General features: G+C 31.4%; 1 protein-coding gene across 6 annotated transcripts in view; it reads right to left on the bottom strand.

Moving 5' to 3' along the window:
• The window catches only part of Sick (sickie), a 207,465-nt gene that overhangs the window by 166,172 nt on the left and 13,781 nt on the right, over positions 1-27,512 (bottom strand). Inside the window, exon 1 of one of the 6 annotated variants that reach the window (XM_064220960.1) lies at positions 11,055-11,549. The exons of the other annotated variants lie outside the window; for them this stretch is intronic. Within the exon in view, the coding sequence (XP_064077030.1) occupies positions 11,055-11,534 (480 nt within the window). The 5' untranslated portion in view covers positions 11,535-11,549. Of the gene's footprint in view, positions 1-11,054; positions 11,550-27,512 lie in introns of those variants that run through there. 6 annotated transcript variants of the gene reach the window in all.

Here is a 27,512-nt window from a genome sequence, read left to right as displayed (position 1 = left end):
TATAATTTCAGACGGTAAACGACTGTCAAAGTAGATTAAATAAGAGAGTTTAAGAAACTTATTCTTGAATTTGCACTTCAAAACATTTCTGTAAATATTAATAGTATTAAATGAATATAAATGCGAACTTCGACTTTTTATATCGTATATTGTCGTCGACTTTACTTCAGTTTATATTTGCCTATTAATTCGACTAAATCTTCATGCGTACGATGAAATCGAGAATTGTTGTTTGAATTTTTGATTTATAACAATTTCCTACTTAAGACTGATTAAAAAAAAACAACTTGTATGTATTTCTTGACCTGAAATGAAATTTATAACTATTAATAAAACTGAATTCAAATTTAAAGTCACTTTTTTCAAAATATATATTAAGGTTTAAAAGTATAATGCAAAAAGTACTTATCCTAAGTTTAATCGAATCTGTCAATGTAATAACTTTCTCATTTTCTTTATCTTAGCTTCTTCTAGATGTATTGTGTATATTTCTTGCAAATATTCCGAAAATGTTTAATTAAAAAATTGTCCGTACTTTATCGTAGTCGGGTTTTAGATTTTTAAAGTTTGATCTCTAGTAACTTTGTTAAAATAGTCTTCGTTTTTAAATCAAATATTAGCAATGAGTTATTGTTTATAAATCAATAGTCAATTATATTAAAAAATGGCTTTTAAGCAAAACCTAAAGGTTATTGACAATAATTTTACTTAAAATATTGACATATATGACGTATTTTTATTTACAATAAATATTGGGTCCGAGAAATTTATAAGGGATAAATGCACGAATCTCGTATATTTGTTTTGTTCGTGTAAAAGTATATTCTTAAAGCTCGACTCAAACCGAGCTTATCCCTTTTGAGCTAAGTCGAATTTTAAATTCAAAAAGACGACCCATAATAAGCTTAAATTATGCATCAGCTATACAAAGATAAGTTATGTAACATATCCGTTACAGTATCCTTATAAACTTTAGTTATTGCTTCATTCTTTGGGGTGCATTTTTTTCATACAAACTCACTAAACAAAATTAATATTATACATACATGTATAGTATTGTATTGTATAATATTTATTCTAATCATGATCATTACGATAATTACACCGTCATTCGTGTATGTATATTTGAAAATTAAATATAAAATCTCCTTTCTCGAATTGAAAACGTTTAAAAAAATTTTTTTAAAGGCGTTCGCAATTTAAAATATTATTATACAGAATAAATATCACGCACAAACTAAACATCGCTATTCTTTTTCCATTCATCTCTCATTGCTTTCGAACAATGAAAAAAAAAACATTTTAACGTACGTTTTGTTCGCCATAATGTAAGAATAACAAGGGATTTTTCGCGGTTTCCCCTCATAAACAGTTTGGGTGAAAGGATAGACTTTCGTATCGAATTGTTGCATCCATTAAGCTGAAACTCGCTGCTCTTTATGAAAAAGGGGGAAAATGTTTTCACTTATATTTTATGCTGGCGTTTTAGTCGCCTTTGCTTGCTAGGTTGGTTACATGTAACAGTTGTGTGTGAATAATAATCATTCATCATCTTACGCATTTCATTAAATACTTAATACTTTGAGTGAATAAAGATTGTTTCTTTATATTATATTTGGGTTATCTGTATATTAGGGTTTTGTATAGTATTTTTATCGCCTGTTTGGAGGCTTTCAGAAATATTTATAATTGCTTATCGTCTATAGTTTTATCTTTCATCGTTTATTATACAGTATTATACAGGAAAACTTTTTTTATTGCTGCTAAACACATAACAAACTTTGAATTTTACATTAAAGGTTTTTAAAAACAAAAACGGAAACATGTATTAAATTCTAATTTTATAAGTATTTAAACATGTATAAGTAAAACTTAGTAAATATGGAATGAGATTTATTAATTAAATTTATCTTCGAAATATATATAGGTACTCAAAATCGTAACACTTTTAAAATAATAAATGACACAAAAAGATTATAAATTATAGATTATAATTGGACTATAAATGATATAAAATTATATCTACTAAATGTAAAGTAACATGGAACTAAATTTTTATGAGTATATGGTGGTCAAACGTTTATTATTTTTTTATATAAAAAGCATATTAAATGTGCCACCTGATCATAAGTGGTTAACATCACCAATGCGCCACCAACCTTCGGAACTATGATGTTATGTCCCTTGAACCTGTAATTCCACTGAGTCAATCACCCTTAAAACCGGAACACGACAACATTGCTATTTGGCAGTAGATTATCTTATGAGTGGGTAGTACCTACATAGACGGAATTGCACAAAGCTCTACCAACACTAAGTTGTATTTCAAAGAGAACAAAAAGGTAAGGTTTATTAAATTAAAATAATTTATTGTATATTACAAACGAAAAGTCTTAGTAAGTTACTTATATATACATAAATATATTTTGATTGAAGTTTAATTTAAGGAAAGTGTTTTTGACATTTCTTGTCTATATTTTGAATGTCTGAATCTTAAAAAAGTAAATGTTTTCCTTATAGTTTAATTTAATGAAAGTCAGACGTTACTAAAATCAAACGGTTACTAGTTTTTTGAGGTAATCATCATTAAACATAATTTAAAATAACAGTCGTAATAATACTTAATTAGAAACAAAAGCCGTTTCGTCCTTTTTAAAATCACACGATAAAAATTACGAGCACCCGTCAGCTCGAATAAATTCAACGCATGTACAAAAGATGTTCACGATCCTGCGTAACAATGGAATCAGCTGTAAAGACATCTTCACACGCGAATCGCAATCGTCACCTGCGTTGTAAGTTATTACTATTTTACGCTTTAAGACACTTGCAATTCACATTTAATTACATGAAAGGCTTATGATGAATTATATACAAATAAAAATTAAAAAACAGCTACTGAGCAAATCGTGACCGCGTGTAATGGTGGCAAGAATATTAGCAAAATTTCCCCGTGGAATCGTAATTGCTTTTTATCCGGGCCAAAAAATAACCAGCCCTCCTGCCACCAGTGGCAATGAGACGAGGTGTTATACTTTTAATATACGTTTTTGAACTATTACTCCAAGGTCCAAGTGTTTCAACTGCAAATGTAAAAAAAGACATAATTTGTATAAGATAAAAATATTAAGTTAAATACGTATATCAAAGGTCATGATGAATGAATATACATTGACTTTTATCGAACATGTAAGGACTTTGATTGCCATTTAACATTTTTGTCTCATACAAACAAATAGGACTAACGTAGCAAAATAATTTTTCGCTTCAAATACATTAATAAGTCACTATATATTTTTTTGCCAACGCAGCATTTTTTTAAACGCTAATATACTGAATCAGTGTGCTGAGTACTTAATACCTTCGTGGCGATGCATTCCAATGCAATTTTCGGGGGACCACGAGCCCACCTGTCCGCAATCCGAACATGCTTGTAATTTATTCGATGTCTCGCCTGAACGCCGTACGCCTGACGTCACTGCGATAAGCCTGTCATGCGGTCAAACAACATTGCTATTGTTTTTGCGCCCTCAGTTTTTAACATACGATCGAATACTCGACATTTTTGACATATCGATATTTTTTATTTGTTTATTCGAAATTCGATTTTCTTAAAGAGATAATATATTTTTTTTTAATTAATAAGTCCATTAATGCTGAAGAACCCTGTAGTAATAATAATATTCAGTGTACAGAGTAATAGTTAAACAATATAATAACTCTATAGTTACAACTATATACAGGGTTATTGGTTATTCGACGTATTCCCGTTAGGAGGTGATAGGAGTGCGATAAATTAAACCTATTTTTTTCTTCTGATTTATAAAAACGATAAAACACTGGTTATTTATCAATATTAAAACAAAAATTATCGGTCCAAATTTTAAAATGCGAGACGGAAAACGATATTACTTCAATATTTTTTTGATTTTTCCCACAAAAATACCTTATAAACAAAAAACATTATAAAATTTGTCTTGCAGATTATTTTAAAAACATTACAATTTTCTTAGCTCTCCAAAAATCTATAACAACTAGAAACTTATTTCAAAGCGACCTAAAAAAATGACCACAAAGGACGCTGGTGGAAAATTCAAAAGAAAGATTCTTAGAGACCTCCAGAAAAAAATATTTATTATTAGTATAGATTTATCAAACCATCTCATAATTTACACAAATATTATAAACGCGGAAGTATCTCTGTCTGTCTACCTGTCAGTCTTTCCGTTGCTCTGTGACAGCCACACCACTAAACCGAATTTGATTAAACTTTGTATGAAGCAACCAAGAATCCCAAAGGACATAGGATATTTTTAGTAGCTAACTCCTAAACAGCAACCGCGAAAAGGTAAGCCGTAGGCGACAACTAGTATTAAATTAACAACATCATGTGAAAGTTTCTTATCAATGAATTATATTTTCGCGTAAGTCTAGGAAAACAAACATATAAATTCTGCTTTACTGCATTAGTATGATAAACATGTTTAATAAAATAATGGACCATTCTTCAAGACGCTTACTTAATATTCTACTTCGTGATCGATATCCGCAAATTCACACAATGCTCAATGGACACACATAACCTTGGTTAGTTAATGCCCATTCAATGGTAGTATGGTGTCACTATATATATATATATATTATATATGTATGACTATGACTATATTAAAATGTAATCTGATTCAATACGTGTTGTGTCATCGACTACTTAAGAAGTTCTTTTGTGTGACTACCTCCAATAACGTTTCGAGAAACAGCGTCTGCCGTCTGCAAGCAATTTATAAATATTATAGATTAAATTAAAAATTCTAATACATACAGTACATAATAAGTATACATTTAATTGATTCGAAATAAAGTCTAAGATAAAAACATTATATTTCGCTGTTTAATCTATATTATTCAACAGTCATAGGGTATTCGAGCTGTACGACCACGCCTTTGTAATCTATCCTTAAAACTCAAAGAACATAGCGTAGGTACTGTCACTAGCAGAAGGCGAAAGCGGTCCCCTCTTTCCGTAGCGCCCTAACTACTTCCTTTGTATAATTAGCTTGCTAATAAGCCATCCTGAAATATTAACTGAACAATAACCTTCGTTAAATATACTTTGGTATATCAATAACGAAATATAAAATTCGCTCGATATAACTATGTTGGAATTTATTATCGCTCGGATTAAGTGATTTTAGTTGCGAAAGAAATAATTAGAACCAATATACAGAATATTTATAAATAGTTAACTATTTATAAAATAAACACGCTGGTAATTTTAATGTATATCTTTTTTAACTTAATTTGTTTTTAAAGATACTTTTCATGCAATTGTTTTCTTTTTATGTATGTAAAAAATTGTCTTTCGTTTATCTTTTATACACAAAAATAAAACACGTTACCCGAGCGATATTAGAGCTTGTATTACTGAAACTAGAACCGTGCTTAGAGTAAGGATACTGTTATGACCTACAAACGTAAGAAATTTTGAATTTCTACCTCTGAAGTGGGAAACGGGAATTTTTCCACTGGCAGATTCTAATCCACCACGTGCAGGTTTCCCCACGATGTTTTCACTTCACTGAGCACGAGATATATTATGATAATGTATGATGAATATATAATACATATGTATTAGCCTTCTTACAGTTCTCAAGAATAAAGATTTACTTCTAAATGGCAGCTAATAAATCTCAATTCGAGACCAATATCAGTATTACACATCAATCACCCCATGAACACTCGAAAAAATAGCGGTATGTTTGTGGGATGGGGTGAATAAATAATGACACGAATATAAACAATGAGCACTACCGTAGGACATGATTACTCCATATAAATAATATTAGTTTTGCACTTCTGTAATTTACTGACTTTATTTATATATATATTTATATAGTTAGTCGAATGTATTATCTTTCGTCTGATGTTGAATGATACGTACCTGATTTCTTTAATTCAAATCTTATATTTATGTTTGTGATTTATTGATATTGATATCACTTTTCAGTTTACCATGAATTTGACACATATAATATGTATTTTTTTATCGCTTTCGTTGTTTATAATATCCATTTTATAACCAGCCACTGGATAGCTACAGTACTTGCGTAAATATTTAAACCATCGATATGACAATTATTACATATATGTAAATACTGGTTGTAAAACATTATATAGTAAACAAATTAGCATGGAATATCAAATAAGAATTTAAACAATTAATTTTGAAAATGGAATATATGAAATTTTTAACCAAGTTCAGCTCATAATTCTAAATTCCAAAAAAAAAATGAAGTCTCGTTTAATCAACCGTGTAAAATTACATAAACCTTACCGCATTATTCGCGGGTTGAAAGCAAAGATTTCATTTCACACATGAGGTACCTGGCCCTGACAGGCGTCACACATACGCAGGTTCTACTCCTCATACATATTCAAAATTATTTGAGGACAGTGCTGTATCATAGCGTGATTTGATTTGGGCCTTAAATACAGAACCGTAAAGGGTATATTTTAAGGTTTACATTGTCTCAAACGAACCTCGGCCTCTGATATTGAACTCGCATTGAGTTAATTTTGCAAAATGTACTCTGGTTTTGCTCGGTTTGGATACAATGGTAAACTTTTGGTATGCGGCGTTTCTGTCTACAATGTTTTAATAGGATATAGCATGGATATGTTTCACTTGAATACAAAATTATGTTCTCTGCTGGGAGGGGAGACCGAAATATTACGATAGGCTGTTTTCATTTTACCGAATAATTAAAACGCGGAATTAAGCTAAATCTATTTTACAAATTTACGCCGACTTGTCTTTTACTCCAATATTATATTAGTTAATTCCATAATTGGCCAATTAACACTTATTTCATTTCTCATTTTTCGTAACATTCGATACAAGCTTGGTATTTGATATATATTGGTAGATAGACAGTGTTAATACCTAACAAATTATTACACATATAGACTCATACGTTCGTTGTGACCAAATCAAACATTGGCCAAGTAAGAATCATAATTTGGCCAACCGATCACTCGGGCTAATGATAATTCGACGAAATCAAATTAGGGAAAATGTTGTTTCGACGAAGATTACTTCGTAATGAAATTCGATATAAAATTCTTCGGATAAACAACAGTGAATAAGCATTCATATACTTTACGAACTTTAAATCAACGTTAAATTACTTTCATATCGTTAGTCGAATTCAATTAAAAGATATTATAATAAAGTAACAATAAATAAAGGAGTTAGTATTCACTTTTTGTTAATAAAATATTATTATGTTCTATTTTTAATTCAATGTTAATATCTTCGTTAAATGTGATCTGGACATGCCATACATGATCACATATATGAAACAGTCCAATATTAACTTAATTGAAGTATATTTATGCACTAGGATTAAACCTTAAATATTTTGGAATATAGCAGTTGTTTTACGTTACTCACTTTATTAATTTACTCATACTTTTGTATTTATAACTAACTGTACTTCTAAATTCTTCTGTCTTAAAAATAAAAGCTATAAAGATTAACTACAATTACTTTTTAAATGTATTTTAAAGTAGAAACAAATAAATATTACTATTTCTTACACCAAAATCTTTTAATATATCTTTAAAATAAATTACAACTCGTTCACAAATTGTACAATATTGTATCTTGTACATTAATCTTGCGAATTTTCCGTTTCAAAGACGAAAAGAAAGACGGGGGCGGCAAGCCGGCTAATTCGATATCATTGTGGGTAAAACGTCGGAACGAATCCCGTAGCTTTGGCTGACAAGACCTGCTTACGCCGAACGTTACGAGTATGCTTCGAATTTGTTAAGCAATATTATTGCATCAGGAATATATTATTACGTATTTATTCCGAATATAATGATTGTTCGAATTTTTTTCTTTGTTAATAGTCCATTTTATTTTTATTATAAATCCAAGATGAATAAAATACGCGTATGTATTATTTTATTTGAAATTCGATTGAGCTTGTAACGCTGCAGATTTAAATTACTGGAAGAGGTTAAAATTTCGCTGTGTTTTTATTCCCGTATCTCGGGAAGCACGTAATCTTTGGTCTGCACCGGAAATCTAACTGTTCGTGATAAATTTGCCGTTCCATGGGATTTTGAGAGTGAAGAGAAAGATAAAATAGACCATTATTGCAAGTAAATCATTTTCTAACCGCCAATCTCTGAAGCAATGTTCGAATCACATGAACTTGAAATATATATAATTTAATATTGCGTCACCGGCTGTCGAAGTCAAAAATTGTCAACAAGATAACAGGTGAAGATATATCCAGGTTATATACTTAAAAAAACATTACTTAACCTCAAAAATTTAACAATTTCTTCGTACTTATATCATAGCTTCAACTTTTAGATTGAGAAACAAACGTAAATAAGGATAAATCAAATCTTTTTTCGGCTAAGTTGTTCCTCTTGAATCAGTCTGTTTATTGATAAAAACCGCATTATAATCCATTGCGTACTTTAAAAGAAACGACTTTGTTTTATACTATGTAGAGATGATTTGATTCAAAGAATGGAAAAAAACTCATTAAACACCGTTATAATCGTGCGAGTTCGTTTAATTGCAGATTTATGAGGGTAACATTGTTTTCACACAAAATGATGTTCATTTTCGGCTTAATCTATTCCGTTTCAGTCAGCGAGAGACAAATGGTCTGGTAATATGCGGAAAATACCGCTCCACGCACCATTGCATCCGCAATGTTGTATGGCTGAAGTTCTCGATCGTGGGTATATGAAATTCAGATTAATAGTGTACATGGTCTACGGATTAAACACAGAGACATGTTTTGTCTTACAATAATTCTCTATCAAGTAAGAATGTTTATACAGATAGTAATTTGTTTATACAGATATCGTTTGTTGAAGTGAATTAAAATAAGATTTACCTTAAGTATTTTTTAATATTGTTTCCAAACAAAAATAGTTTTCTATAGATTATATTTTTATATTATAACTATACACCTATGTACATAAATCCATACTATTATAATATTATAAATGCGAAAGTAACTCTGTCTGTCCGTCTGTCTGTCTCGCTTTCACGCCAAAACTACTGGACCGATTTAAATGAAATTTGGTACACAAATAGTCTAGAGCCTGAGAAAGGACATAGGCTTTTTATTTGGAAAAAAGTGCTGTAAAGGGTTGGAAAGGTGGTTGAAAGGTTGTAAGTTGTTGAAAGTATTGTCATTTTTAGAACTAGAAGCATAAAACTTATATTTTAGGCTGTACACTTATAAACTAACATATCATGACACCCACGAAATTCTACCCCTAAAGGGGTGAAATAGGGGTTGAACGTTTGTATGGAAGTCCGTCATTTTTGAAGTTAGAAGCATGAAATTTTATTTTTGTGCCACTAATTAAAAATGAGTTGATACGTATTTAAGTGTGTCTGGATATTTTACGCCTAAGGGGAGAAATAGAGTTTGACATTTCGTATATAGGTTAGTATGGAAGGCCGTCATATTGAAATTAGAAGCATGAAATTTTATTTTTGGGCTACCGAATAAAAATTAGTTGATTCGCATTTAAGCGTTTCTGGATATTTTACCCTAAGGGCTGAAATACACACCGATGTGGTATACAAAGTGGTATTACATTAACGTAATATTTTAAGTTAATTTGTAAATATATTCATATTCTCCGCGGGCAAAGCCGCGCGTAACAGCTAGTATTCATATATATTATTACCCGTACTACATTAAGGCTTCATTCTATTTAAATGAGACTTTATATTCTTTCTATATATTCTTATATCATTTATATATTCAGTTTGGCTCATACGTGGATTCGCATAACGTCAGAATGGGCAGAATAAGGTTCTATATAATTTTTTTATGTTATAATTATGAGATATTTTGTTTTATTTTACGGAAATTGTATAATTAAATAATGATTGCCAAATTCATATCATCGATAATATTTAAAGTATAGCTCAGTATATTTTCAATTTTTTTTTATTCTACGAATTTTCAAATTAACGCTATCTGTCAAACATTTACTTAAAATTCAATTTCAAGAAATTCAGCGAAAGAGAAAAGGCTAGAGAAGCCACCTGGGGGCGCATTTAGATTGAAATTCTCATTTTCTTTTTAAAAACACCGCCTCACGCCCCTTTCACCCTCCACAACAGATTTACATGCGAAATTTCTACTTTTCTATGTTCTGAAATGTTTTATAAGATAAACTGTTTCCGCTTCGAAAACATGAAATGTAGCATGCATTTAATCTGCTTATGTGATATCTAATGTTTGCATAAATGTTCCATATGGATGCATAATATCATATCGCTGAGTATTTCTATTACAAATATTTAAATCAATATATTATTATGCTATATTTGTATAAGCTTTTTATGAAATTCATATTCTATATTTGAATTACATAACAATGATGGCTAGAAAATAAAAATAAAACATAATTTATAATTATGGTAGCTTAAATATAAATATTTATTACGTAAATAAATTATATGTTTATATAAACAAATGTGAATGTGATAGATATAATAAGTAGTCATAAAATATCCCACTGCTGGGCAAAGGTATCATGCATGATTTCACCAACCAAGCACGACATGAACACAATATATAAACACAAATTAAGCGAAGGCAAACTTACTGTTGTTTACTTGGCTTTGAACCCGCAATCAACGTTAAAGATTCATGTGCTCCAAGCATTGAGCCATCTCTGCTGTTTATAAATAGATAGATATGAGCTATACATATAATATACATGTATTCGTTTGTTATTTTGTAAAACTGAAGTAAAACGCTTCCCTGTTGAGTACATAATAAAATGCATTAAAAAAATAATCCATGTTTCTAGATACCAGATAAGGTTTTTGTTGTTATCGTAACTTTTAGGTTCTTGTCATTGGCATTTTATAATAGAAAGGCTTTCTAAGACTATCTACATAAATAAGAATTTTTTCAAATCGAAGTTAAGTTAGAGTTCAAAATGATAAAGTCTCTAAATCTGTCGTTAATATAAAATTAATGAATAATATTCACCTCAATAGTCGTCTTCCCAGAGGCTTGCCATTTCATGAGATGTTCACCCTTGAGAGACCAGCCGGGGGCATAGCTTATCAGACCCCCCGCGGCCCCCGCCTTGTTTCCCGTAGCTACGTCACTACCTTCAGCTTTTTTCTTAGGGCTCGTCTGAAGCCGGAAAAAATTGCGCCCGTGAATCTTACAACTCTTAGAGGGTGAGAAGAAAAATGAACTTTTTTTGGGCGATTTTTCTTGTTCGTCGCTTGATTTGGACGTGCTCGCTTCTTCGGGCGCATCTTTGATTTCGGTTAATATTTCACTATGTGTGCTGGAACTAGGTTTTGGTCCTGAGGTTTCATCGGCGACGAACAGTAAAGTACGCTGTACGAAAGGCGTCGCTTTATTGTAGAACTCGTACGGTTCTGGTACTCTGAAGCTGGCTGGTATTGTTGTACGATGAGATTTCGTCAATCTTCGCTCCATGTATTTTCTTGCCATGCCATACACATACTATAATAAAACTTCACTACTTATTTAATCACTATATTCTATATTATAAAATCAATTGTTACTCAATGTTACTGGTTGGAATAAAAAACAATATTTAAAACTTATTTATATAAACTACTTGGATGAATGTATAGTTATTTAAAAGAAATAACACATTTCTACATACAATACATACGTTTTAAAACTATAAATATTTAAATATATTTATGTCATATAGATATAATACGAGGTAAAGTATTTTATATGACTTTCAGTAATATTGTTTGAGAACTGAAAGCCCTATAGCTTGCAATTTTCACGCGGAAGCCGATCGATCGCTGTGCGTGGGTAAACATTGTACCCTAACCTTATTCGCACAAATTTATAACCAACATTCTTAACATCCTTATCACAGGGCGATAAAGATCATTTTAGAGTATTTATTTGTTTGTTTGACGTTGTAAAACTCTTTCGGTAAGTAGGCAGTAGGTATAAACACTCCTAACATACAGAATAGCACTCCTTAAGAACTGGTTGTCGAAAATGTATTGTTATATTATTTTCAGACCTACGTCGTATAACAACGATACGTTTAACTAAGAAGAAAAATAAAAAAAAAACAATTTAAAATATAATTTTTTTTCGTGTGCAAGTTGTGTATAATTATCTAATTGAACTAGATTGTATTGACGTCAGCATCATATGTTTTACAGTTTTAAAAATATATTTGGAACAATACATTGCTCACACAAATAAAATAGCTGTAAGAATTAAAATATGTTCTAGATTTATTTGGGTACTTTAAAAACTAAATAATAGACGATATTTATAAATTCTTCGATCCTCAAAAATATGCTATAGATTTTGGATTAAAATAATTATAAAATATCGATTACTTAAAAGAATATAATACAAACTCGTTTAAATAAACGGGCTTTCTGTATCGTACACAATCGACACATCATTTTACTTTTTATTTAATCGCCTGCAGATAATTAATAAAATAACATTGGTATTAAATAAGTTCTGTTTTTTTTTTTAATTTTTCCTGGCCGTATTTATAATGTTTTAATTGTTTGATGATAATTTGTATGTGATTTTAAACGGCCAGTCGTTCTCACCCTTGTGTTATTATCATCATAAACAGAATGGGAGCCGTGTGATAAACTTTCAGTCCTCTTTTGTATGAGCAGCAATTTAGAATTTATATTGGTCGGTTTATTATTTGTTTTCAGAACGGCTTTTATGCAGTAGGAACCTCCTTCATAAATTTTATAGGTTCCAGTAAAATTATTTAAATAAAACAAATACAATATCGTGATATTAGTAAAATTAAATTCGCGAAGGTCGCATTATCAAATACCTAGCAATATACCTATAGAGTGGAAATACTTGAAAGGAAAATAATAAAACTTTACGTGATAATAAAGTGCGTAGACAAAATTTAATAAGAAATTCGTTGTTGGGCGGTATGTGTTAAGTCAGGGTATAAGTTCTGCATTCGAAATTTCATCCAAATCCATCCAACCGTTTTAATGTGATCGAATAACAAACATCCAAAAAAACAAACTGACACAGCTATAATTTCAGTAGGATATGCCACAAAAACTTCAAAGCCAGCCAAATTAATCAAAACATTATATATATTTAACTTACTAGCTATTAAATTTACTTAGTAGAGCTACTCATTAACTTTACACTATTTCCATTTGGGGCTGCTAACATTAAATGTTATTAAATTTCAATATAATTAAAAAACTAATCACGTAAATGTTGGCGATGTAAGATTTATCGGAGTATCAGAAATAGAAACAAATTCAGGTAGGTAATATCAACGAAGTCATTTGGTCCGTTATTCCCAGTTGAATTCTTCCCCTTGCCTTTGTAAATAGCTTTCCGATCAGAGGGGGGCATTATTACATTTCGATGACATGACGAATTGGAGATGACATATAGGGGCCCTGTACAATTGACCACAACATGGGATGAAAGAAATGTTTCATCCCAACTTGTAGTTCTTAAGATTGAATCAGTAAAGATTGTGTATGTAAATGTCTTGACTAAACGTAAACGTGCTTAGATATCTTTATAAAATCGCTAGATAGAAATAAAATATTATTTGAAGGCTAATTAACCCAGTAACACGTTTTTCTGAATTACATCCTTGTAACTATATTTTATTTAATTTTTTTATTATCTCTAGTATATTAACATTTAACCCGCATTGGATTATCATAGTTAAATTAGCTTTAAACCTCTTTCTTAAGAGGAGAGAAAGCCTTAGTAGTGAGACATTTAAAAGTTTATAGTTTTTATACGTTTTACATAACATTAACAGCCTGTAAATTTCCCACTGCTGGGAAAGGCCTCCTCTCCCTTTGAGGTTTGGAGCATATTCCACTCCGCTGCTCCAATGCGGGTTGCTGGAATACACATGTGGCAGAATTTCGTTGAAATTAGACACATGCAGCTTTCCTCACGATATTTTTCCTTCACCGCCGAGCACAAGATGAATTATAAACACAAATTAATCACATGAAAATTCAGTGGTGCTTGCCTGGGTTTGAATCCGAAATCATCGGTTAAGATGCACGCGCTCTACCCACTGGGCCATCATCTCGGCTCATCATCGCGGCGTACATAAACCTCATTAAATGTTAAATAAACAACTACGTAACTATTTTTTGTTTGTAATTACGGTAGTCTCTGTATAAATGAGACTATCGTAATATACGTATATTATTAAAATAATTGAAAATTTACTTAGATCCTAAGAAATAGTATACTAAACACAATCCAATATTGACGATCTATTTACAACTTGCATTATTTGTATCCATTACCACTTGACGTCTTAACCCCTTCCGAGTATTTCGATCCGTATTTTACAATCAATCGGGCATGCACTGTTTAGGAACTAGTGATCTTTCTCAGTCAGTATAGTTCAACGAACCTGCTTGTACGTTTGTGGATGTCAACAAAAAAAGACGTAATGGCTCTACAACTACCGCTTCAGAAATAGATTTTCACCCCAAAGAAGCGCGAACTTGACAACGAAGCCGTGCGTTATATTTAACAACTCATTGTAGTCAGAAATAAACAGGAAATATACTTGCATCGAAATACCTTTGATGGTTCAGTAAATAAGAATGACATTCTAAACATTCGAATTTAATTAGTTTATTTCGAATGCTTTCAAATCCTTTGCGTTCAAATTCAAATTCTTTTACATGAAATGGAATTTTACAAGTTCATTTGAGTCAGACGATACTTGCGGTTGTCTGTTGCATTTGTTTTTAGTTGAGATTTGATCAAATATTCATGAAAAAATTAATAATTCAAATCAAATAATTATATAAAAACTAGAAAACAATTAAATCTACTAAATACATGTGACGAAGAGTTTACTAGTTCCTGTTATTAATTAAATTTGGGAAATTTTAAACAAGTTTAAATGTGTATTTCTTTTTTATATTAATTTATCGTACCAGTCTATACATGCAAGATAGAGCACTATTTGTAAGTAGAATTATGTGTACATTTTAAGACTGTTTCTGTGTTAAATTAAAATACATAGAATCTTTTTAGAGATTTTATTACAATTTTACTGGTACAGCTATGAGTAGATGTCCTTGATTTCCTTTAAAAATTACATAATCGCGCAAATTGTGACACTAACTAAACTACAATCATGAGAGAAATTAATGAACGAAATGACAGCATACAGAAATGCAGAATGATTTAGCCTCCTTTCAGCATCAACGAGAATGAACAAAAATCCTACGTACGTGAGCGGAGTTGACTACTTAACTAGAAGTGGCCTACAGAGACATATACTACACAGCCGTAAAGCAAAGTTATTGTCCGCAAATGCTCTCATGTCAAGTAGCAGAATTTCATCCGTCACTTGGAGATTTTCTTACGATTTTCCTTCATCGCCGAGGACCCGATGAATTATATCCTACGATCTTAAGTCGACCTAAGTATCTACTGGCTCTATAAATATAAATAATAATTAGTTTTGTTGGATAAACGTAGCACGCGATATAACTTTCAAAAAGAGCAGATTATACATTATAACGGTAACCCGCGTGACACGACAACTTTAATTAAGATGTCGCGTCAAGAACCGAATTATGTTCCACACGACCCAAGGGAACCCCTTTTGCTTCCAAATAACTGGCATATATATACACATTAACATTCTATTGTAGTCTCTATCGCCTACGTAATAAGTGCTACGATTATTGTTTGTTAGTAGCTTGAAGCAATGCGGTAGGTTTGGTCCAATATGAATTATTGTCATAGCTGACTGGGTAAGTAGGATAAACATAATTTAAGAAGGATTTATTAAACAAGTCATTCGAATGTAAACAAACAACAGGCTCTAAGGCGGAAGTTCCTAAATGGATTCTCTAGCGACCTTCTTAAAAAATAATATTTTTTGAATAACGAATAATAATATATAAATAAAAAATAGGTATCTTGTTAGGAATTTATAGTTTTATTATAAACAATATTATAAGGTAAATATGTTTTCACGCAATGAATAAGAATATCAGATACAGAAAAGGAAAGAACTTACATTGCAATGATATGTTTACAATGTGTACCACATAATAATACATACTTATAAAAAATATGTTATTCAATCGTAACACTTATTACATTAGCGATAGATATTAAAATATAATGTTAATATATATGTAAATCTATTACTTTTAATGTACAATCAGATGTTTAAGCACGTATTAGTGTTCGTCTACAATAACACCAAATTAAAAAGTTATCCCAAATTACTATAACTATTATTATACGTATACAGTGCTACTAAATATTTGCTTATGTGTTTGTGTATATACATACATACTATGTTAAGCCGAAAGCGCTGATATTTCTAACTCTCTAAAACTTACATTGTAATGATGAATGACTTTGAATGTACAATTCGATATTTAAATACGAGTAAAGTGTTCATCTACAATTACTCCAATTTAAATCTTAAATTATGCACGCATGTCAAGCATTACTTTGAATCAACACCTCGTTAAAATGCAAATGGCCGCCCTTTGCTGGACTCAGGGCAATTACCTGATTATTAAGCACAAAGTACAGGATCAACTAGCCGGCTTAATATGACGCGTGAAATACGGTAAAGGTTTAGCTGATTTATACGAATATATTTAAATTTTTATAAAACCTAGCCTCAACAGGTAAGCGGAGGAATTGCAAGAAAACTCGAATATTATTAGCATTCAAGACTTTGATAAGGGTATATAATATATACATATATTGTATGTTCTTTTTTTTAAAAAATACTGTAATAAAGTAGGCTCAGAAATCGCCATGTTACGGGACTAAATTGAACGTAAAGTTGGGAGTAAAAGTTTTTTAACAAAAAAAACAACTTCTGTATACGACAGAGTTATGTTCGAGCATATATAAACATCTAAATTAAGAACCCTCCTCCTTGTTTGAAGTCGGTTAAGAATAGTCATAAAAGTCATCGTTTAAATAATATAACCATAAGTATAGCATTAATAATATGAGATGTATACCGTTTGCTTGACCTCATATTAAGTGCGAGTAAATTTAATTTTAAGCAACTATCAACCAACTTGGAAAATTTGCACATTTTTGGTGCTGGTAAAAATAAAATCTATTGTACTATATTTTGTATTTTGTTCGAAAATTAAAAAGTGATTTTTTTTTTTTTTTCTAAATTAATGTCACGTTTGTTTTATGGCATTTGGCGGACGAGCATATGGCCCATCTGATGGTAAGTAGTCACCACCGCCCATAGACAAAGGCGCTGTAAGAAATATTAACCATTCCTTATATCACCTATGAGCCACCAACCTTGGGAACTAAGATGTTATGTTCCTTGCGCCTGTGATTACACTGGCTCACTCACCCTACTAACCGGAACACAACAATACAGAGTACTGTTATTTGGCGGTAGAATATCTGATGAGTGGGTGGTACCTACACAGACGGGCTTGCACAAAGCCCTACCACCAAGTAAAGTCGTACGAAGCATAAGAAAATATTATCTTTCATTTAACATTCATTTACATTCAAACCTAACGTATCTATATCACGATTTATAAGAATTGAGGAGCGTGATTTAATCAATCGTATTGACAACTGATATTATTTTGCACGACACTAATGCTATGTTAAATACATATTAGCATTTCTGTTATTACTATTCATTTTGCGTAACGGTCATGGCCGCCCAAGAAGTACGTTACTGCGATATTCCATCTGTATGTCTAGGCTGTAAATATAATAAAGAGTACATACATATTTTTATTCTTAATGAATTTGATGAAATTCGGCGAGCTTGAACCTCAAGGAACGACATAGGCTACTTTTTATACCCAACCTGACGACCAACCCCAAAACTACACGGGGACAAATAGTTATCAATAAAAATCAAGCTAAGAGAAATTAGAATAATAATTAAAAATACCAGTTATATAAAAGTATAGAATAAATATACGTTAAAGAAAAAAACACACAAAATTACAATATTAATTGCTTCTTTAATATCTTCAATACTTTAGTATTTAAAAGAATTAGCAAATGCCTGTAGCTTCCGCAATTGCAGGCGAAAATGCTATTTTTTATTTATTAGAAGTAAATTGAATTCGCAAATAAATCAATAAAACATTAAATTGTATCGTGTAAATTGTTCCATGAGCTAATTACTTTATAATGTATTAAAGTAATCTATTTTGCCTTATGAATATTACATTTTTAATCTGTGATATATTTCAAAATCCTTCGTTAATATAAAATTATTTACGTAATCTCCATCAAAGATACACGAACCGTATAATTACTGACAAAAGGGCCATTAGTTTATAGAAAGATTTACGAATATTAATTATTGACTGAGATGGGCTACTGGTTGAAATATAACAGGACAACCTTATCCAAAGATAGTCAAGGTTCAAATCCAGACAAGTACCACTATAATTTCATGTACTCGGGTTTATAAATCATCTCATGCTCGGCAGTGTGGGTTAACATCGTGAAAATTTGCATGTGTTGGATAAAATCAAAATCAAAATATACTTTATTCAAGTAGACTTTTACAAGCACTGGTACATACGGATCCACCGATCCGTATTGGAGCAAACTTTTTCCACAAAAGAAAAAGAAGCATTTACCAAGATGTGGGATATTAAAAGGTTACTTTTATTGACAATATTTATAAGCAAACACATTGTTGTCATGGTGTGTCATACATAGTACAACGATTAATATACTTACCTAATCTTACAATTTAATTTTCACCCACATATTGACTTCTTCCGGAGATACTTAAGTCAAAATATCTTTGATTAATATAAGAATTATTACATTAATTAATTCTAGTTAAAGTCAAGCCACACATTTTTCGCTTCTCATTAGAAATTACTAGACGATTATATTTTAAGCGGATCCAGATACTTCAAAATGATTAATCATTGTTTAATGTAAATTACTTCTTAACTTATACGGGTTATACCCAAACATCGAAACGGTGTTAGTACAATATTTCATAATTGAATATCTAAGGTCCTAATGACTTGTTGTCATGTTCGGGTGAACCCTTCGTCCGTCCGTTCAGCTTCCGAGCTTAGTGTATTAACAGACAACGAACAGACATTAACTTAGTTCTCTTAATAAAACTTATTTTTGTTTTACGACAGCACAACCAGTGTGAAAGAAATACGTAGCAATTTTTGTATAAGTTGAAATTTTATCTCAAATACAGGTGACAACAGATTCGCATTGATATTGGCAATAAAACTAACAATTAAGTTAGATAAATGAATTAATTCACTTGGTGTTAGAACTTTGTGCAAGCCTTGCTTGTATATGTGGTAGGTACCACCACATATGCTACCGCCGAGCAGCAATACTTTGTGTAGTACATTCCGGTTTGAAGGGTGAGTGATCCAGTATAACTACAGGCACAAGGGACATAATAACTTGGTTCACAAGGTTGGTGGCGCATTGGAGATGTAAGGAATAATTAAAATTTCTTATAACGCCATTGTCTATGGGCGTACTTACCACACGGTAACATTCTTTCGAGTATTACAAAAACTTTACCTTAGATATATAACGTTGTGTATAAGTATCAAATATATTTAATTACGGTTTTTTTAATCTATAGCAATTTACGTAACGCTTAATACATGATGTGATCATTTAGATAGGAGTTAATGCTATTAAATTAATAAATAAAATGATATTGTTCGTAATTCGGTGCGGGCTCGCGTGTTCTGAGGATTAGACGCGGGAACGCGGGGATTAATCGCTCTGACGTCATGTTCCTGATGGAGAAATGGCTTCTCTGATATACGCACGCTTGTTAAGACCTCACATTAAGTTGAGAAATTGTATTGTGTACGCAAACGTTTGAATACATTTATGTAATTGTATATAATCAGGAAATTTATTTCAAGTTTACGAGTTTTCGTTCTCGTGCGAAACAGTTAAGTCATTTATGCTTCTTCGAATTTTTTTTTTTAAATCTTTATTACTTTTAAAATTAGCGGTAATTTAAAAACAGATAATTTTGCAAATTTACTTAGTGTATTATTTCTGTATATAATTGTATTGGTTGGTTATGATTAAGTCTGTATGTATGGAGTAAGTCAAAAAGCTAAAGATTTTTGTTGTGATCGAATTACTACATAAGTTGTTTTAGTGATAGTGATGTAATCATTCAAATACAATTATTGTACTTAGTAATTCAATACATTTACTAATGTTAATGTGTCTGTTTGTACGTAACCTCATTACAACTAAGTTACTCAACTGATTGTAATACATTTAAATTGAGGCATACGAGATATAACAAATGGGATGTAATGGCAAAATATTTAGTATTAAATATAATGCCATTATATAAAATATCAGCTTTGAATAATTAGTAATAAGCAAACTCGGAAATAAAACAAATACAATAAAATGAAACAAGGTGCCTCCGAGTGCGAAACTTCAACCGCATAAAACATTCCTCCCTTTTGGGAAAGAACGAAATTTATCCACGAAATTAGTCATTTTCGAACGAACTTCGTAACAAACGTGAATTTTAACTTACAGGGGAGCGATATAAACTTGTGAAGTTTATTTTGTTTATGAACATCACAACACCGGTCTGCTGTAAAATGTATATTCGATATAAACCGTGACATAAATTTAAATATCGATTTTCAAACTGATATAATTAAATATATAAAAGCTTTACTTATTAATAATAAAACAAAAGATATAATAATAAAATTTTATATTTATAATATACATTACAATATATTTATATAAATATATACATATTTAAACAAAATATATATAAAATAAGTAGGAACATAAAATACACATAGTATAAACTTCATAAACGTAAAATAAAATAAAAATCACCATCAATAAAATTCGTTATAAAACACTTTCAGATAAAAACACATTATTTTAAGGATTAAAAACACACCAACTTTTTGATACCAAAGGTTTAACTTGAAGGTGATACGTGTTGCACTAATCTTAACGTGAACGGAAATTTTACGATAGGTCCAAGTTGCAATGTACGACGTAAACAATTCCCGCCTAAACGCGGAGGCTTCGTGGCGGGCGGGCGTACGTCGGACGTACAACACGCGACTGCACGGGGCGGATCGATGGCGCCCTCTCCCGCGGGGATGCAGATGCATGTTCGAATTACTAGATGTGACTAGCCAACGAAAAAAATATATATTGGCCTGTTTCGAGATTATCTTTTTTGTTTAGCAATATTCATTTTTTGATATTGCTTCCACGTTGACTCTAAATATTTTACTTGCTCATGACAATTTTTCAAAATTCATCAGAAATAGTTTATATTTCCAGGATTATATTCATTCATAAGTAATAAAAAATATGAATAATCATTGTTTGCACTCATAGTAACGGAAGGATTTTTATTTCCGAACAACGTTTAGTGACTTATTATATTTCGAATTGTAAACGAACGCTTGTCATTATGATAATTTTCTTAACCATATATTTTAAAACCGCTGCCTTAATCTACAATAAAATACGCTCCGAATCTATCAATCAGCGAGTGTATTCAGTATCTAAACCAAGAAAACAAATTGAATAACTCACGGAAGATCCACGGCTTCGAATTCGAAGAACGACAGGCCATCTATTTCGTCTCTGTCCCTTTGAAAACTGTATTGAGTTACGAAAACTTGAGCTGGGGGATTCTGACAATGTTACCTTTTATACTAACATCAATATATTTTCTTGATTTTTTGCAATATCAATCTATCATTATTCATTATTTTGTTGCTTATAAATAATGTGATAAAATTAAAATAATTTCAATATAATGTTTCGAGCTCTGCAAATAATATTATATCTTAAATTCATAATTAAAACGCTAAGAACACGTTCAACCGCAAACTTTGTTTAAAATTCAATCCTTTGTTACTAAACTATTTCATATAAGCCATCCACGTATCGCATTTGTTCGTGAGTTCGGTTAGAACAGAGGACATTAGAAGTGACAAGTGGCAGGAAACTATAAATATATACTTAGTACAAAAAATACCTAATACATTAAATTGGAACAGATGAATATTAACCGAAGAGTGCAGGTTCAAGTCCAGGCAAGCACCACTAAGTTGTCATGCTTAATTTCATTATATAATTTATCTCGTGCTCTGCAGTAAAAGAAAACGTCGTGAGGAAATCTGCATGGATCAAATTTCACTAAAATTCTGCTTTCATGTATATATTCAGCAACCCTCATTTGGGCAGCGTGATTTTACTCAGCATTGCGATTAATTTTATCGGCTTCATTGTAATTCGATTTAAGTAATTTGAAATTAAAATATTTTTATTTATAAAATCTTTTCAATTATTTTTGAATATTGAATGGATTTGAATTTTGAAATTTGTATCTGCGTTCCATATCTAAGTGTAAAATTTTAAACTAATATAATAATAATATTTGCTACTTGTACCTATAGTTCTTGCTTAAAGAAACATGGTTAAACCTAAACGGCTTCTCTGCTTATGTAGGACTTCTTATAGCTTGATATATTCTGCCACTAATGAAGCAAGTAAAACCTCAAATCTTTCCATAAAGCAATTACGGTTGAATATAACGTTTAAAAAAATACAGTACATCTGCCATTTCTACTAAATTTATAATTCTGCTCGAAGAGCACCATCGTAGCGCCATTCTAAAAAAGTCTTTGAATAAAACCTCAAAGGACTAGTCAGTTCAGCGTTACGTAAGATGTTTGTGAGATATTTTTATTTCATTCGTGAACATAACAGGTGGTTTATAAGCTCAAAGAAATGGTAGAATTTAAGCGACTTCGAAATCTTATCCCACATGTAGCTTTGAGTGTGTTTGTGCCTAAAATGTAAATACATATGTATATGCAATTTGTATGTATACGTTTCCCTGATCCTCAGAACGTATATAAGCATGGTTATGTTACTTAGTGTGCTTGAATGACATTCGATCGAGATAATTGGTCGAAAGTTGAAATTCAAAGGGTGCAATGCTGACCTTAGAAGTTGACAAAGTACGTAAATATTACAAACCAAATTTCTCAAGTATTCAGTATCGATCTCATCTTAAGTAGTAAATATTAAAAAAAAAATTTAGCGGTGGGCTCTGTGCAATCCCCTTTGGGATCCACTGTCATTAAATATTCTACCGTCAAACAGAAATACTCAGTATTGTGGTATTTCAGTTTAAGGTGAGTGAGCCAGTGTAACTACAGGAACGAGGCATATAATATTTTAGTTCCTAAGGCATAAAAAGGTTCTTTGGTTACTAATGAATATTTTCGGCGCCAATATATATGGGCGGTGGTAACGGGCCATGTTCTCAGAAGGTTATATGGTTTATAGTTCACAAGTTTGAACGTAAATATAGTTTTCTATTACCTCAATATTCTATGAAATCGTCTTCATAATGCGATGGGATGACGACGAGAGTAATTAATGAAAATTTCTACACAAAAAAAACTCAATAACTTTTTTTATTTATCCGACTAAGACTGGCTTACGAATATGACAAATGGGTTATTATTTATTCTATAAGTGTTTTTATTATTTTTGTAAAAGGTTGACGGACTGGTATCTACCAGTCCGGGTCTCCAGATGGTAAGTCGTTCGACGACCTCCGTGATCGAGTAGTGTGTACACCGGTTTTCATGGGTACGCCACTCCGAGGTCCCGGGTTCGATTCCCGGCCGAGTCGATGTAGAAAAAGTTCATTAGTTTTCTATACTGTCTTGGGTCTGGGTGTTTGTAGTACCGTCGTTACTTCTGATTTTCCATAACACAAGTGCTTTAGCTAATTACATTGGGATCAGAGTAATGTATGTTATGTTGTCCAATATTTATTTATATAAATATAAATAAAGGCGAGTCAAAAGACATTTGCGCTGTAAGAATTTTTAACCGCTTACATCGCTACCATTCATGGAGACTAGGAAGTTTTAGTTCTAGTACTTGTAATTATATTGAGTTACTTACCCTTCAAATTCTAACATACCAGTAATAATCAAAGCTCTTTAGTGGTAGAATAATGACCAGTGGGTGGTACCCACCCAGATGGGCACATCGCCCTACCCCCAAGTATAAGTTGTGTGAAAATTAAAATGTGACACATACGTTGTATAAGCGGAAATTTTATTTTTATTTTGTTACTAATTGAAACAAACATTATAATCGAAAACAATTATAATCTTCTTATACGCATATTTAAGCTATTTTATAAGGCATCTAAATTTTGTCTTATCTATACTAATATATAAAGCGGAAGAGTTTGTTTGTTTGTTTGTTTAAACGCGCTAATCTCAGGAACTACTGGTCCGATTTGAAAAATTCTTTTTTTGTTGAATAGTCCATTTATAGAGGAAGGCTTTAGGCTATATAACATTACGCTGCGACCAATAGGAGCGCAGCGACAGTGAGAAATGTTGCAAAAACGGGGAAAATTATTCACATTTATGGACTTTCGATGCGTGCGCAGCATAAACGTTTTAAGTTACTCAAAAAATGTGTATGAAAGATATATTCCTCTTTTAATAATAAAAAAGAAGTCCGTGACACTATATGTCTATTTGTTAAGAGTGTGCTAGCAGGCGGGGCGCGGCGGCGGATGAGGGGGAGGCGGGTCAGCCCCGCCGCCGCGCTCGCCACTCTCACTCGCGGGTGTAGTTCTGCGAAGTAGCAATGCACATAACGACTTAAAAAAATTAACATTCTTAATAGTTAAATTATTTATCAAAATTAGGTTTTGTTATCAGCTTATTTGCTCATTATTTTTTATCGTTTAAAATCGGTTACATTTAAATCATAATCTGCTGTAGTTTTAACTTACGATATAAGATAAAATTTCAATGAACATTCCTTCGTACTTTGCAAGTAAACAATTCAAACGTTTCACGGTATAAATAAGGTATAAAAATTACATTACACACGTAAAAAAGTTCAAAACGGCGAGCGATACTTTCACCAATGCAGATTAATCATCACTGAGAAAATAAATTATGCAAATAAGCAAATAGGTGAATATCGTTTAAAATGACTACACAAATAAATTAGTAGTTCAATATTTCAAGTAATTTCTATTACGTTCAAGCATATTCAACACGGTTGTACTATAATCACCTTATGAAATAATATCACCAAAGGAGAAACAATCTAAACTTCTTATTGTTCGGTTTGTTTATCTTATTACGTTTAAGTTAATATTGTTTGTTTTCAACCGACTTCAAAAAAGAGGAGGTTATCAATTCGTCTGTATTTTTTTTTTATATGTCTGTTACCTCATAACTTTTCACTGGATTTTGATAATTTTTTTTTGTTTGAAAGGTAGTGCTTCCCGTGGGGCCCCATTTTAATTTTATCCTGTTACGATGATGGTATCCCTATGAAAACGATATAAGTCTTAAATGTGCATTATCTATGTGCGCGATAAATAGGTGAATAACTCAAAATTGTGTCAACCAATTTTAATGATTCTTTTTTTATTATAAAGGATATACTTCAAGGGTACTATGGTGAAAGTTTGGTAAGGTTCTGAGCATAGGATCCATGACAAAGTAACGGTACGGAAGGGAACGGAACAATTCTAAGGAGCACGTTAGCGATACTCGGCCGAATCTTTTAGAAACAAAAATTTTGACAAAAAAAAACCGACTTCAAAAGAGAAAAAAAATAATATGCTCTAAAAAGTAAAAAATAATTGCTTATTATTCTACAACTTAATAATCAAGTAACTTATTCTACTTACCAATATGTAGGTACGTTCTGTGTTTCCACGCAAGGAGATAAGTATGTACCTACCCACTTTAAATCTAACTTAACACAAACCTATGAATAACAAACAATGATCACAATATTTTTTAGATTTATACTATGTAAAATGAAATTAAAAATATTTAGACTATTTAAAAGTCAGCAAAGTTATTACGATAATATATTATAGTTAAAATTATTGTTATTTTTGGAGGCGGTGTCAGCCAAGGTAGGTTTGTAAATATATGATATACTCCAAATTTGTAAATCTGGTCTATCGATAAATACACTTCTTCTTGATGTTTTTTTAAACCCTATACGTACATAGTGGTCCTATATAATGACAGAAAATTGGAATCAAAATTGAGTGTTTAAGCAAACATGTCTACCGTCAGGTATTACAATTCATGAACTTTTCTCCTAATCCAAGACAAAGAAAAGTCATTCAGATTTACTATTACATTTCCTGTTGAACGTTTTGTTTGTTTTGGCAGAGTATGAATTTTGTTTGTGATTTATTTATTTACAATTGACTTTTTCTTTTGTCTTACATCCAGATGTCGATACACCTGCATCGAATTGTTAACAAAAAAAATATTCGCAATCGTACACTATTGTACAATATTTCTTTTATGTTTAAGAAAAGGGTTGTCATAATTGACCGTATAACAATAAGCAATAAAAACACAGATGTTGGTAATTTATTTAGACAAACTTTACCGGTAATTTTAAGAGGAACTAGAGCAGACATTGTAAGGTCTTGCCTTAAAAGTTCACAGTTATGGAAATTTGTCCATACCTTAAAACTATCTACGAATATGAGAGCACATTTGGGGGGAGGAAGTACAAATTTTCCTTCAAAGTTACTTTTAATAGGAGATGGAAAAGTACCTCATTCTGAAAATAAAATTGAAATTGATCGCGATTTAGGAGAAGTGACTAGCATAGAGGATTTAATATCAAAAGTTTACCCTAATATCGTCGAAATAGAAAATAAAGATTACCAATGGATGTGTCAAAGGGCAATATTGGCGGCGAGAAATAGTAGCGTTGACGAAATTAACGACCTAATTTTAACCAAACTTCCAGGCGATATAACTACCTACACATCTATTGATAATGTAATGGATCAAGAAGATGCTGTCCATTACCCACAAGAGTTTCTCAATTCTTTAAACCCGAAGCGGCCTTCCACCACATTCCCTGAAGTTAAAAATAGGTGCTGCGATAATTTTACTCAGAAATCTTAAACCACCAAATTTATGTAACGGGACCCGCCTTCAAGTAAAATTCCTTCGCAATAACGTGATCGTTGCAACAGTTTTGACTGGTCCGGCAGTTGGTCAAACAGTGCTTATACCTCGCATCCCAATGATTCCAAATGATTTACCTTTTAATTTTAAAAGAATTCAATTTCCCATTAAGTTATCTTTTGCCGTAACCATTAATAAATCACAGGGCCAAACATTTAAACACGTAGGAATCGATTTACGTCAAGACTGCTTTTCACACGGCCAACTATATGTCGCGTTGTCAAGATCGGGTTGCGGGCAAAATCAGTATGTTCTTCTACCACAAGAAAATAAAACTAAAACTATAATCTACGCTAAAGTACTGTAAAACATATTATTAAATCTTATTGACGATTATAATAACAAAAACCAACGTGAGCAATCA

This window comes from Vanessa tameamea, chromosome 5, assembly GCF_037043105.1.
Source record: "Vanessa tameamea isolate UH-Manoa-2023 chromosome 5, ilVanTame1 primary haplotype, whole genome shotgun sequence".
NCBI lineage: Eukaryota > Metazoa > Arthropoda > Insecta > Lepidoptera > Nymphalidae > Vanessa > Vanessa tameamea.
Note: the sequence above shows the minus strand (reverse complement) of the source record. Positions and strands in the feature narration are given on the sequence as shown.